The 16,331-nt window shown below is 38.0% G+C and overlaps 1 protein-coding gene across 1 annotated transcript in view; it reads left to right on the top strand.

Annotated features, from left to right (window-relative positions):
- LOC150076146 (calmegin-like) overlaps positions 1-16,331 on the top strand; it is a 308,067-nt gene that overhangs the window by 150,636 nt on the left and 141,100 nt on the right. The window contains exon 11 of the mRNA XM_090387267.1: positions 13,257-13,331. Coding sequence (XP_090243393.1) covers positions 13,257-13,331 — 75 coding nt within the window. The remainder of the gene's footprint in view (positions 1-13,256; positions 13,332-16,331) is intronic.

Here is a 16,331-nt window from a genome sequence, read left to right on the forward strand (position 1 = left end):
TGCATCACTTGTGAATTTTGCAAATGTGATTTGTATTGCATTGTGGGTTGCAGAAATGTTTAAAACACATTTGTTAGATGGGATATACAGTAGAACCCAGATAATAAATTCTTGCATAAGTTTTTCTCTGTACTAGGTTTGGTTTCTTAAGTCCGAATTTCATCTCTATATGTTGTAATGTATTATTTTCCCAGGTAAAAAGTTTTCCCACATAAAAAGTTTGTGATAAAGAATACACAGTATTATTATAATGATGTTTTCCCACTTAATACATTTTTTAAATATAGAAATTATTTATTTTAATATTAAAAACAATTAAACAATATAAACATTTGGTAATCAAACAAGTTAGTGCCAAGCATCATTTTAGTTCTTGGTAAACCGCTGAAGTAGGTGAATTGGCATCATTTTCGTTATATCTCATATTGTGAATGCCTTCACAACGAGCTGCTCTGATATTGCACTACCTCCAATAAGCAGTGCTTTGCTAATGGAGAAGACTAATGTTACTTATTCTTGGCAGATACCACATCATATGTTCCATTATAAGAATTAATTTTGTGAATGCCTTTGTGATATTTTTCTAAAACACATTTCTGGAGGTCACTACCATAAAACAATAAAACGATTTGAAAATCATTTTTATTGTTTTATCTGCATCACCATGCTTTAGCTGCTGTAGCATGTGCATCTTTTAAGGATAGTAGCACAAACAGTCATAGGTCCACGCCTTATGCGCTTCTGATGGTGGAATTCTCTGATAGCTGCATTGTTACTGTTCTGACAGAAACTGCGCTAACAGAAAAGCCCAATAAACCTTTCTGGTTTATTGGGCTTTTCTGTTAGCACATTCTATTATAAACTGGTAGTAAACTCGATCTTATTGCATTTGCGATAATTCCAATAACTGGAATTCTGTGGATTTTCACGTTGCGCTGTTATGGTGAAATGAGTTCCCCTTCACTGAAATCTTCAATCTTATAAAAAAACAAATTTTCAGAATCTTCTCTTCAATCCTATTTACTTATTACAATGGTGAAGGGAAAGGGACCAACGGAAAATGCAAGTACTCGCAGTACTAGGAAACAAAGCAAAATTGATTTAGAAATGAAGATGTTTAATTAAGAATTACAAAGCAGGACAAAGTTTGTAATCTATTGCACGGAATTAGGTCTTATTGCTTCAAAAGTGAATACAGGCTGGCCTCGATTAACGCGATCAATTTGTCCCGCGAGTGCATTGTGCAAAACGGAAACGCGTTAATCGAATATAATAATCAATAGGAAAAATTATAATTGGTCCTTGACCTTCTGGAATGTCCATAAAGAATTTTAAAAATAACTTTTTAAATAACTTTAACTGTATACAATGTAAAAGATAATGAAAATAATTATGGAATTAAATGTTTATTGCATAAAACAGTGGTTTCCAAACTGTGTGCTGTGGAATATTTTAAATTTTCGAGGGAAACACAGCAATACTTGACATGTTGGACACTGCGCAAACTATTAGCTCAAGGTAGTTCACAGTTTCAACATTTCTTATTAAGTTGTTTGGACCTAACTAAATGGAACTGTTAGGTATTTCTTTAGGTCTAGGTGCGCCGTGAAAAAATTACTGAGACACTAAGGGTGCCGTGAACTGAGAAAGTTTGGGAACCTCTGACATAAAATACGCGATGAAGAAATGACTGTTGCGGAAATATTTGAACAGTGTTGAATTTCTCTTTTCATCAATCAATTTCCAATAGCCGACAACAATCTTCTCTGGGTCCTGGCGAAATAAATATCGCAGAGAACCTCAAACCTTTTGTTTGAGGTTCTCTGCAATATGAAAGATTTCATCTAGTTCTTTTACCATTATCTCCTTCGCAGTAACATTTCATCTGGCTCATTTAAAAATTTGAATTTTTTTTTTTGTGCAATTTTAAAAATTTGAATTTTTAAATGAAAGTCTGCATTGACTTTATTAGCAGGAGACACACAAGTAACACGTCTTCTTCTTCTGAAGGCACCGGGTGCCAAGCGATTGTGGTTGAGCGAATTCTCTGTGCTTAAAGAGTGATTTTCAAAAGTGATATTATAGTTCTTTTACGTTCCTGTCCTTAAAACAATTTATTTATTCAGTAACAGCTCTTGTTAAAAAAGTACTTTACAGAGCAGGAAAGGAAAGCCACCTTTCTTTATTTCTTATATATTTATTACTAACACCTACTACTTCTCGCTTGGTCACACCAGGCACTGCTCCTGCCTCCCTGTGGCGGGGCTGGAAATCTTGGCAGAACAGTTAATCTGCCAAGGGCCAAAAGGAGCAATAATGGAACAGAATATGTTTCCTCCACTAGAGCCGACAAGCTCTCGGCCAGACATAGAAAGTGAACATGACATGTCTCAACCGAAGAGGTTTAAGACCAACTCTTCAAACATGGATTTTCCTGCATTTCTCATAATGCATTCACTTACGGATCAGCCTCTCACCAAATTGTCTCCGTTTCTTATTCAGAAACATCTCGAAAGTCTTGCAGGATCTCCTAAAACAGTCAAGCGACTGCAATCAGGAGACCTACTAATAGAAACAATCAGCAGGAAACATTCAGAGCATCTACTAAAAATTACAAATTTTGCTGGAATTTCAGTAAAAGTTTCTCCCCACGGTACCCTAAACACTTCTAAGGGTGTTATATCCAGCTGGGACCTACTGAATGTGTCGGAGGAGGAGATATGTCAAGAACTTCAGGAGCAAAATGTAATTGCAGTAAAAAGAATCATGATTAAAAAGGACAACACACTGGCACCTACTAGGAATATTATACTCACTTTTAATACTCCAAATCTACCTTCTTCCATAAAAGCAGGTTATCTTCTTTGCCGCATTAGACCCTACATCCCTAATCCATTGAGATGCTATAAGTGCCAAAAGTATGGCCACTCTCAAACAGCATGTAGAGGAAACCCAGTCTGTCCCAAATGTGGGTCCACCGATCATACTCAAAATGACTGTTCAGCAACAGAAATGAGCTGTCCTAACTGTAAAGGCAACCATCCCGCCTATTCTAAGACATGCGACAGGTGGAAAACCGAAAAGAAAATTGTGAAGTATAAAATCGAAAATAAAGTAAGCTTTCAAGAATCGAGAAAATTAATTGCTCCCAGTATTACAAAACGTACATATGCCAGTGTCACACAAAAATATCAATCAGTGGCCACCCAGACTGATGTTACAGTCCCCTCAAACAACTCAATCTCTGACTGGGCATGAACTGTTCTCTCCCAGCAACAGTCCAATATCCCGAAACAGTTGAACCAGGCAAGCAATACTGCTCTTACAGTACCAGCGAAATCTCCTTCTCCTACTCCTCCAACCAATGCTGCTGCTCCATCAAATAATCGAGGTTCAAACATCAAAATGAATATTCAAGACACATCCATGGATACAATTGACTCATCCAGACAGGAAGACCCAGTCTTAGAAATACATGTGGAAGAAGATATGGACATCGGTAGGCCATTCTTCAAAAAAGACAAACCGAAACCTGAACGCCATAAAAGAGTCACATCAAAAAAACAGTCAGATACAGCTTCTTTTACTAAACACCAATACTGCCTTATATTCTTCAATGGAATTGTAGAGGATTTCGTTGCAATTTTAATGATATTCAAGACTTAATTAATCGCTACAATCCAGTTGGTTTCTGTATACAAGAAACCTATTTAACTTCCCAAATTTCTGCCAGCATAAAGAACTACTCTATCTACCGACAAGATCGTAATACTTCCACTTCCGCTCGTGGGGGTGTGGCCATCTCGGTCAATTCAAAAACTCCAACCAAGCAAATCAGTTTTGAAAACTGAAATTGAAGTCATTGCTGTGCGTTTGGTAACCGAAATTGAGTTAACATTAGTATCAATTTATCTTCCACCAAGTCATACCTTCTCTTACCAAGATCTTGAAAACCTGCTAATACAGCTACCTTCCCCTATCTGTCTCCTGGGGGATTTCAATGGCCACCACCCCTTATGGGGATCTACTAAACTGGACAGTCATGGCCGACTGATTGAAACCTTCGTAGATAAGCAAAACCTTACCATACTTAATACTGGTGCACCTACTCACATACAATTACCAACTGGACAAACTTCTGCAATCGATCTCTCGATATGCTCCCCTATTCTGTATCCAATCATGGAATGGTCTGTTATGGACAATCCCATGGGCAGTGATCATTTTCCGATTATTTGTGATTTGCTCACTGCACCACCGCCAGTAGCCAAACCCTGCAAGAAATGAAAGTTCTCTCGAGCCAACCAGGCCAAATTTCAGTCAGCTGTCAATCTGGATGAGAAATTTATAAGAACACAGTCGATAGATGAAGCCACTGATTATATTACTTCACAACTACTATCTGCAGCTAACTGTTCAATTCCACTGTCGAATACCCAGTTCCAACGGCATATTAACTATTGGTGGAATGAAGAATGCACCAAGGCAAAGAAGTTAAAAAATAAAGCATGGAATTTATTTCGTAAATCCCCAACCACAGCTAACCTTATCAACTACAAGAAATTAAGGGCAAAAGCACGCCTCATTCAGAGGCAAGCCAAGAAGAATTCTTGGATCCGGTTTACATCTACCATAAATAGAAACACTAACTCCAGGTTAATATGGAAGAAAATTAGGCAGATTTCTGGCAAATTTCCAACCACCCCTTTGCCAATTCTTTCGTGGAATGGGCAAGAACTCTCTGCTCCTGAAGACATAGCAAATGCCTTGGCTAAAACTTTTGCCGAAGTTTCTGCGGCATCAAATTATTCTCCGGATTTCCAGAAAATAAAGACCACGACTGAACAATGTGCCATCAACTTTCGAACCTCAGTTTCCCTTCCGTATAACCAGCCTCTTCAATATTCTGAACTTTTACACGCCATTAAAACAACACGCAACAGTGCCGCTGGGCCAGATGGAATATTTTATATCATGTTACAAAACCTTGGAGACAAAAACTTAGAAATACTGCTGATCTATTATAACTGAATATTTCTGGAAAACATTTATCCCAGCACTTGGCATCATGCAGCAGTTCTTGCCTTTTTGAAACCCGGTAAAGATCCTACCAGTCCGTACAATTACAGACCAATTTCCCTCTCCAGTTGCCTTGGTAAACTACTCGAAAAAATTATCCATAATCGACTTGTTTGGATCATCGAAACAGAACACCTAATGAGTAATCACCAACATGGGTTTCGTAAGAACAGGTCCTCCTTAGATCTCATGATCAAAGCTGAGTCTGCAATTCGTAATGCCTTGGTAAAAAATGAACATCTTGTTATGGTTTCCATAGACATAGAGAAGGCTTTTGATACTACCTGGCGTCGTGGCATTCTCAGTGACCTTTATGCTCTTGGTTTACGAGGCAACCTGCCCATATTCATTAGGAACTTTCTTCAGAATCGTTCGTTCCAAGTGCGATATCACAACTCACTTTCTGCGACATTTTCACAGGAAGAAGGAGTGCCACAAGGGTCTGTACTGAGTGCAACCCTTTTCTCCCTAAGAATCGATTCCATCACAAAAGAACTTCCAAATGCAGTTCAGACCTACCTTTATGCTGATGATCTCTCTATTTCTTGCCATTCCCAGAACATGAGATCCATTGAATGGCAACTGCAGATATCCCTGAATAAAGTCCAAAGGTGGGCAAGGTTAAATGGCTATCGTCTATCACAGCAGAAGACTGTTGCTATCCATTTTTGTAATCAACGAAAAATGCATACAGACCCTGAACTTCATATATCAAACTTTACCATTCCAGTGACTAACAACATCAGATTCTTAGGATTAATCCTTGACAGGAAACTAAATTTCCTTGAGCACATTAAATTTGTACGTACTTCCTGCCTCAAAAAACTAAACATACTAAGAGCTTTATCTGCCTTGTCTTGGGGAGCAGACCGTACATCTTTGCTGCTTTTATATAGATCACTTATTAGATCCCGATTGGATTATGGTGCTCCACTCTATGATTCTGCTCGTAAGAGTATACTACGATGGCTAGATCCTATACAGCATAGTGCACTGCGGATTGCACTTGGGGCGTTCAGGACCTCTCCTATTCATAGTTTATATATTGAAGCTAATGAGCCACCTCTTTACCTCCGCAGAAAAACGCTGCTTCTTAAGTATGCAGCCCGAATACAAAGTTGCTGGCAGCATCCTGTTGAGCCATACCTTTTTAATCCACCACTGCAAAATCTCTATAGAAACAAACCCACTAAAATAAGACCAGCAGGCTTACGCCTAATTGAAATAACACAGAGTTGGAATGTTCCAATTTCCAACAGGCAACAAGTAATGAATTACTCTCAACCACCTTGGAGTCCGCCTCTACAATTAACCTGCGATACTCATCTTCAAGAATGGGGAAAGAATCGCCTACCAATAATCAATGTGAAACAACTCCATGCAAGCCATATTCATAAATATGCCGATTTTTTACCGATCTATACTGATGGCTCCAAATCACATTCAGCGGTAGGAGCAGTGGCAGTTTTTCCTACTTCAATCATTTCGGCTTCTCTTCCAACTCAGTATAGCAGCTTCTCAGCAGAACTCCATGCAGTCAAATTAGCCTTAGAAAATCTGATTCACTACCCATCTGTAAAATACATAATATACACGGACTCGCTCAGCTCAATTACAGCAATGCAACATTCTTCCTACAAGGTTCACCCTGTGTTAGATCAAATCAGAAGTCTCCTACTGCAAATACAAAAACATTATCAATGAGTGACCTTTTGCTGGATCCCAGCACATTCGGGGATAAAGGGGAACGAACTCGCTGACAAATCTGCTAAAAATCCATCAACTTTTGATTTAACCTCCGTCCATGTTCCAGCCTCTGACTACAATTGCATCATACAAACAGCATGTGTCGCGCAGTGGAAAGATCTATGGCACTCCCAAACCAATAATAAACTCTATCAGTTGAAACAGCACCCAAAGCTTTGGCACACTAGTACCAAAACAGTGCGAAGAGAAGAAGTGGTACTTGCAAGGGCACGAATAGGACATACGTATCTCACTCACCTCCATCTACTCACAGGAGAGGATCCTCCTCAGTGTCCACACTGTTTAACACAGTTATCAGTGAAACATATTCTAATTGACTGCCCACAGTATCAACAAGGCAGAACATCCGTCCTATCTTCCCTGAGAAATCTGTGAGAACCGATGACATTATTGGCGAGGAAGCAAATCTCAATGAATTTTTCTCTTTCCTGAAAAAAATTGGACTATATTATAAATTCTGAAAGATCACTGTAACAAAAATCAAGTTATTACAACAAAAATTTATTTTTAGCAGTTTCCTATGAATAGGCGCACTATAGCCTCAGCAGCTTATGTGCCATTAAACCTCCATTACACACACACACACACTCTCTTCTTCTGATGATTGATGGAACACACTGAGGCTGGCAGCAGGCAATAATTTGTTTATTGCCTGTCTGATGCGTGGTAAGCTTGACGCAAGATTCAAATCTTTTTTAACTGTTGCATAAAAAAAAACAGATCACATTAATTGGAAATTTGGATCGTGTAAAGAGAAAAGTGGTATAATTTTTTCAAATAGTGGTAACTGAAAAATGTGTTAATCGAACTCGCGTTATGTGAGGCCTGGCTGTACTATTTTAAGGAACGGGGCCCGTATAAAAGAATATGTTAAAGGATCACAAAACAGCATTCAGATGCTATATCAAAGATGGAAAAGCTATTAATAATATTGATGGAAAATAAGATTCAGAAGCAAAGTACCCCTGAGTCCAATTGCCATTCAAGCAAAAGCAAGAAGTATTTATGAAGATATTAAGGATAAGTACGGCGAACCCCAAGCCAAGTTCATGGCAAGCAATGGGTGATTTAATAGGTTCAAGCATCACGCTGGTTTCTAAAATATTAAAGTATGTGCTGAAGTCGCTAGTGCCGATTCTGCAGCTGCAGAGAAATTTTGTGATGTGTTGGAAGAAACCCCTTCTAAATCTTCACAGCCCTCAACTTCTGCAGCGGCGTGCTTATCAGCTGGAGAGTTAATTCTGGCAACGATGCCCAAAAGGTAAAACTTGCCAATGTTATGCCTGTCTCCTCTCTGTTTTATAATTTTGAAATTTTGTATACTTTATAATTTTTCCTGCGCATGAGATAAAAAAAAAATTGAATAAATTTTATTTACATGTTCATCGAACATTTCTTTTTCGCTTCAATCAAATTTGGGAGTGCTGCATAAGCATTTAGGGCCAAATTCCGACTTATGTAGTGCTCCGCGGAACGAAACCCTTACGTAAATCGGGGAGTGGCTTTATCTGCTGAGAATCCATTGGTGAAGTTTGCCTATTCGAGAACCCATTGTCGAAGCGTTGCTTATTCAACGTAGTTCAATATCAGAGCAACTCTTTGTGAAGGCATTCACAATATGAGATATAACAGAAATAATGCCATTTCATCTACTTTGGTGGTTTACTACGAACTAAAATTTTCTGTAGTCTGAGGCTTTCAGTGCTAAAACCTTTTTAGTATAACCATTTTGATATAATGGAAGTGACGTATTGCAACTGTTTTCGTCAATATGCATAATTGGATACATAGAGCATTACGTTCTGATGGTTGTGAAGAGTTCTTAATTACTCAGTGGATTGTTGCTCTGTCTTACTGTAATTATGACCTTTTAAGGTATGTTGAAACTCGAAAGGAGCTCATTCTTCCAACTTGGTAATGAGTTTACCAATTAAGCAATTAGAAATCTTCAGTTTAAAAATGCTTCCCATAGGCAGAATAAAATGTTTATAAATTTTAAAATAGTACATACTGTACTTAAAAATCATCCAACTTAGTATTGTGTATCTTTTCATTTTTATTTGTGTAGTTAATATTTCATGCCCTTAGATTACTTTCCTTTCTAAGAAGTTCTAAACCTCCAGTTCCTTGTAAAACTTCTTATCCAGCTTCTACTGTATACCTCTGTGAATGAAATCCAATAAAAAGACTGCACCTGATATAACTAATTGCGATAAATATCTTCCTAAAAGGTAAAATGTGTAATTAATGGAAATATGAGAAATAATGCAAATGGCAATTATGACAACCAAAATACATTTTATTGCATTTACGTGTACAAACTGAAATGATAAGTTAATGAAATAGTGTTATGTACTGTAAATCAGCAAAACAAGTTCTCAATATTGTGCTGTTCCTCCTTCAGCTGCAATTAGTCTTGCAACGATATGGCATAGAGCTAATCAACTTCTGGATATATGGTTTGCCCAATTTTGTGGTACTACAGTGCTCTCCTGCAGCTGAATCTTACTTGTTAGTTTCTTCTGAGCAGTTTTTGATGACATTATGTACCAACAATTTTCAATAGGGTTCAATCTGGACTGTTGCCTGGCCAATCCAACACTACAATCTGAGGTATGACTGCACCTTAAGGGAGAAAAATGGGGAAAACATTGGTGTAATTATGTCTTAAGTCTTGTGAGACAAGAAGACAAACTTGTCATTAAATCTAAATAGCATAAAGCTTACCAATTTTGCTGTGTCAAGGTGCTGAGTCTTGTTGAAAAATGCAGTTTTGGACGTGTGTGTGGTGATCCTAATAACGGGTTTCAAACACTCCTCCAAGATAGCAGTGTAGGTTTCTTTATTCACTATTCTGTTAATAAACTTGATTTGCTCATCCCTTTGCTTGTTATGCATCATCTGACTGTCGGGGAACTTTACAGTCGGTGTTTTGTAGTCAGGATGGTATTCTTCTGATTTTCATCTTCTGACATATCGCTTCCCATCCGAGCCATGCTGGTAGAATTTTGATTCGTCAGAAAAGATGGTGTCCCATTGCTGTTTTGTCCATGAAACATGCATTTTAGCCCAAGTAAGTCGCTTCTTCCTCATTTGTTGGGTCAACAAAGGCTTCTTGGGCCAATAAGCATGCAGACCACATTAGCATTAGTAGAGGCATTTGATGCAAGAAAGCAAGCTTATGCAGCATCAGCCAAAAAAAATAAATAAATAAAAAATAACCACTTCCACTTCACCCCTCTGTTCGTTTGAAATACATGTCCAGCTAAGCCTTAAACTTATTTAGGCTATCAACTTCCACGACAAGGGATGGAAGTCTATTCCACCAACCAACCACCCGCTGGCTAAAGGCAAATTTCCTCACGTCTATCCTACATCTGTCTTTTCTCAATTTGAATTTATGCCCTCTCAGGTGATTATTCTGAGCAAGATTCCAAAAGCAGCCTTTGGATAGTTCGTGCACTTGTTTCAAGGCACCTCCGTAGCCAGGTGGGAAGGAGCAGCAGTGCGTAGCACATGCTTCTTGATTAGACCGGGGTTCGAGCCTGTCACCACCAAATACGGAGGATGCGGAAAGGTCAGGGAATGACGACCGCATATCCTGGAGCAATATGGCCTTTAGTGCTAATGCTCCTAGAAACCAAATAACAACATAAAAATAATAACAGCACTTGTTTCAACACCAGAGGCCATCTCAAAGTCCAGTTTTAGACCAGGAGCACTAGCATGGTGATTACGAAGGCATAGCTGTTTCAAATATCAATCTTGGGAAGGTGTAGTCACTGCCTTATGGCCTGATCTAGGTCTTTTCTTCATGTCACCAGTTTCGCACTTTAATTTCAGCACCCGGGATACTGTTGACTGGTGGCAGCCTATTTTATCAGCGATAGCAGGCACAGAAAACCCTTCCTGGGACAGAGCAAAAGCTGCACTTTTTTTTCTTGGTGTCAACTGAACATATGGAGCCATGCTTACACCTCCACAGAACAGGATACTAATAAGCATGTATACCCTTCCAATGCCTATTTATAGAAATAGCTGATGCAATATCTTGCAGTTAGTGTCAGGTGATGTCTTTAAAGCATTAGGGCTTCTGGACTTTCCTGCTGATTAAGAGAGGAAGCCTCCCTGTAACAGTCATGTTTGCTGCTAGGAGAATGGTAATCTGTTTTGCCCTTTTTTTTTTTTTTTCCATTACATTTTCTTTCTAAATGTACACATTTTATTCAATGACAACTTAAAAAGGAAAAAAAAGTCCAGTTTCCATTAGCACCAAAGTTATTATTCTGATTGTATGGCAACATTTTTTTAAACTATTCTCCTTCCATTCTTTTGTTGCTTCAGTGTTGAATTTTTTTTTTTTTGGAAAACTGACCAAATAAGTTAAACTTCTGGAACCAGTCATCGGAAGACTTGATCTTTAATATTAATCTAATGTGAAAATGATTCAATCTTAATTTTTTGAAATGTTTCCATTTTTTGCACAAACACATCATTGTGCTCTGATCACCATGTAGCACCTTGCCAGCATTCCAGGCAAGATACTTTTTTTCCAATTAATAGTTGTAGGGTAAGTAATTAAGTATTTATTCCACCCGTAGTGAATTCTATTATTCTTGTGTTTTAGGTGCATTAGCAGATTAGCCTGTGGTGAATGTACTCTATTTGCAAATGTCTAATTGAATAATGGATTTAAAAATACACTTCCCGAGATATTAATAATATACTGTTTCCACTGATTTGACAGTTTATTAAAATAGCAGCCTAATTATACGGATGTTAAAATAGTAAACTATACAATTAAAACTGAAAATATGTACAATTAAAAACATTAAACATAAAATAGTAGACTGCAATTAAAATGCACAATAAAATATACCTCAAAAACTGAAAATATATGCCATTAAATTAAGATAATCTAAAATAAATCATAGGTCATAGAGTATGTAACAAGAAGCTTTCAAGGCAGCAAGCCTCTTTCTCAACTTAGATGAGATCAACAACAGCGAACTTAACATACTACAGAAAGAAACCCCACACGTGTGTAAATAGCTGATGACAGTGAATTGGGGGTGGGGGCGAGTTAGAATTGATATCATGAGACATTCATTCATCAGGCTGTGCAAGTATATTGTGGTACCTATCTTGTACCATTGATTCATTATCTCTCATCATGGTGCAGGACAATGACCTCCATAATAGGGTGAATGTGAGCCCCAGCATTACAGTTCTTGGTAGGACCTGCTGCCTCTGTATGGAGGGCTTCCCACCATGTGAGATGATTCAAGTCTTGATGAACATAATTCAGTATCTCAGTATTAGATCAGGGGTTAAAATTAAAATGCCGATTGCCCCAATAATATTTGACGAAGGCTGAATCATTAAAATCAGCCCAGTGGATGCCCCCCCCCATGTTCAGATACAATATCACACAGTCTGCACAGACTGTGCAGACTGTGTGATATTGTATCTGACTTACGAATATAGGAATCCCCACAATCTGGTCAAGTAATAAGTTATTCAACCGTTGCACACTATAATTTAGGAAGAGCTGATTTCACCCTAGTCAACACTGATTGCAACTTCCTGCTGGTAATCTGCACACAACCAGTATGGTAGCGACTCAACGCCCTGGAAATACATGCAGAAACACCTAGATAGAGGGGAATGTAAGCCGTAGCAATAAGTGATTCATCATGATTTGCATGGGGAAATAAACCTGTCATCCTGTAGTTGAAATTTATCCAGAACCTTAGGAGGATAACCACATTTAGACAAATTTCACCTGACCCTGACAAACTCAGCTTCCCTGTCAATAAGAAAGTTGCAATGCCGAGTGTGCATGGTTGAACAATGCTCCAGCCATACTGTGTAGGTGACCTGGGGCATGTGCAGGTTTATAATTTGCAAACTGTCCCCAGCACGTGGGTTTTCTGTAAACCAAAGCAACTAAACAACCTACATGTTAAACCAAAACATCCAAGAATGGTAGGGCATTGTTCTCCTCCTTTTCATTTATTTCTTGTCATTATTTGGAATAAGCTTCCTTTATGAGTACTACTAAAAAATTACGACTTGCAAATATTTGCATCGCCGACCAGGCTAGCTGGGTGGGTAAAGTGCATGCCTGGCAACCCAAAGGTCGCTGGTTCGAATCCCACCTCGGGCTTGGATCAGAGTAGAAAATGCAAAAACCTTGGGAGGTGCAATATGGCCACAGAAGCTGATGTGCCAACAACTAACAAAAAAAAAAAAAAAAAAAAAAATATATATATATATATATATATATATATATATATATATATTTTTTTTTTTTTTTTGATTCCAGCCAGTTAACATTTGTATTTGTTTATGATAACAGTAAAAAAAACAGAATTACTTTAATATGAATTTTCTTTTTATACATATAGCCCACCTGTAAACCCACCTTCTGAAATTGACGATCCAAATGATGTGAAACCTCAGGACTGGGATGACCGAGAGAAGTATGCAATATATATCTTTTAAGCCTTTGTTTTGTGTCTCGAGTAGTACACTAAGGCATCGTTTAACTTACACTCAAAAAGTAAAACAGGTTTCCAAAATGGCATCATATAACATCTCAAATTGGGAAATTCTTCACAATGTGTTGTCTAGCTTGAGTAAACAGTACTTTCCAAATAAAAGATTGTTGCTTATTTTCAGTAGAGTGGCATTACTCAAATGCACCATTTTGGGATTAGTTGTTCCCTCTGGTAGGTGGGTAGGCACTCTGAGCCACTCTTATTAAACAACCAAGAAGTTAAATATTTACACAATTTGAAAGATGCCAAAAGGTGCATAAATTAAATGTAATGCATTTCACTGCCTTTAAGGCCCCTGACTGAGAATTTGCACATTTGTGTTAGTTTTTGTGCTTACTGTATGTTAAAATGATGCCTTTGTAATTTATGCAATTAGTAAATTCTTGCAAAGACCTTAAAGGCCATGAACTACATTGATTAATCCAACTGATTAATATAATTAATAATAATAATAACAGTAATAATGTAGAATTTACTGATGTAGAATTAGCATTAGTAGAGGCATATGATGCAAGAAAGCAAGCTTATACAGCATCAGCCAAAAAAAAAACCCTTCCCATTTCACCGATCCCTTTTGTTCCATATGTTTCTCTAATTCTGCCTTGAATTTATTTAAGCTATCAACTTGCATGACAGATGGAAGTTTGTTCCAGCAATCAACTACTCACTGGCTAAAGGAAAATTCCCGCATATCTATTCGACAGCTGCCTTTCCTCAATTTCAGTTTATGCCACCCCAGGTGTGTAATCTGAGCAAGAGGAAAAATCCCATCAGCATCGGGCTTGCTCGATCCATTCAAGGCCTCATACACCTCAATCAGATCGCCTCACAGGTGCCTAGTCTCCAGCTGCTGAAATTTGTAGAATTTAAGCCTTTCTTGGTAAGAGGATCCCTTCGTTCCCCCCCACCAATCTTGTTGCCCTTCTCTCTACATGCTTAAGCAACTCTACATCCTTCATAAAATGAGGCCTCCAGACCTGTTCACCATACTCAAGGCATGGCCTGATCATTGCTTTATACAATGGGATGATCACCACCTTTTCCCTACTAGCAAAATTCCTATATATCATTGACAATACCTCATGACCTGCTCTGGCAGGCAGCCTGTCTGCATTTCTCAGAAAACTTCATATCTGATTGCACAATTATTCCCAGATCTTTTTAATTTTCTGCCACCTTAAGTGTAGTACTACACAGTTGGTACATTTCTCTGGGGTTACTTTTACCCATAAGAAGACTGAAGTTTAACATTTACCCATGTTAAACTTCATTTGCCACTTCCCAGCCCATCTGCCCAAAGTTTTCTAGATCCTGTTGCAGTAACACACTGCCATTACAGTCATTAACAACCCTGCCAAACTTTGTATCATCTGCAAACTTTGACATTAAGCTTGATATACCTTCATCAGTATCATTGATAAATATACAAAACAACAGTGGGCCCAACACCAAACCCTGAGGGACTCCACTAATAACATTAGTCTTTGAAGAGCAGTGTCCATTGATTACCACTCTATCTTCTCCCACTCAACTACCCTTTTATCCATTGTAGCAACTTACCCTTAATACCATACTGCTGCAATTTGCACAGTAGTCTTCCAAGTGCAACAATATCAAAAACTTTACTGAAATCCAAGTATATGATATCAAAATTATTTTTTGCATCCAGTTCCTCTGTGACCACATCATAGTATCCGATCAAATTTGTCAGTCAAGACTCTCCCTTAAACTAATACTGTGTTGGAATTATTACTGCAGTCTTGTCCAGATGATTCTACAGTGCATCTTTAACCAGTGACTCCATTATTTTTCCTGGAACAAAAGTTAAAATTACTGGTCTGTAATTATCCATCTCACCTTTAGATCTCCCTTTGTGAAATGGGGGTACATTTGCACATCTCCAGTCCATGGGGACTTCCCCTGAGTCCAAGAATGTTCTCATAATTATGGCTAAGTATTTGCTTACTTCCTTTGCCGCCTCCTTTAATATAACTGAACAGATCCCATCCACCCCAAGTGCCTTTCTTATGTTTAACTTCAACAATCTCTTCTCCACTTTGCTCTCAGTTATTACAAAAATCATTAAGCACCCTGTTACAGTTTGATAAACTTCTATCATTTTCCTCGTGTGAATGTAGATGCAAAATACTCATTCAGATTATCGGCTATCTGAGCAGGGTCATCAACAATCGAACCATCGATATCAAGTGGACCAATCTGATTCCTCCCCTTTTTTCTAGAGTCTATATAAGTAAAGAAGTCCTTGCTGTTTTTCTTACATCATTTGCCAAAGACTTTTTGTAATCTGCCTTAGCTTGCCTAATCTCCTTTGTGACTTGTGAATATAGGTACAAAATACTCATTTAGTTTGGCAGCTGTCTGAGAATAATCATCTACAGTCAAACCATTGATATCAAGTGGACCAATCTGATCCATGCCCTTCCTTTTAGAGATTATATAAGTAAAGAAGCCTTTGTTGTTTTTCTTTGCATCCTTTGCTAAAGATTTCTCATACTCTGCCTTCGCTTGCCTAACCTCATTTGTGACTTGATTACAGACTAGCTTATATATACCATAGGCTTCTCTGTCATGTGATAATTTATATGAATTCCATGCATTTTTCTCTGCCACGAGTCTCATTAGTTCATCTGACATCCATTTGGGCCTAAATTTAGAACAGTATATTTTTTAATTGGACCGAAAAGCTTAGTAGCTTCCATGATTACTTCCTTGAATGCTTCCCATTTAGAATTTGCTATTGGTAACATCATCAGTTATCCTATCCTTTCTATCCACATTGTAATTCCCACTGTATGGAATTTAAAAAATCCGAGACCACTGTTGTCACCTTTTACGAAAGCAAAAACCCTTCCCTTTACCCCTAATGGCAGTTACACATCTTTAAGTAAATCCCACATCAAT

This window comes from Mastigoproctus giganteus, chromosome 13, assembly GCF_048544385.1.
Source record: "Mastigoproctus giganteus isolate SK-2022 chromosome 13, ASM4854438v1, whole genome shotgun sequence".
Classification (NCBI taxonomy): Eukaryota; Metazoa; Arthropoda; class Arachnida; order Uropygi; family Thelyphonidae; genus Mastigoproctus; species Mastigoproctus giganteus.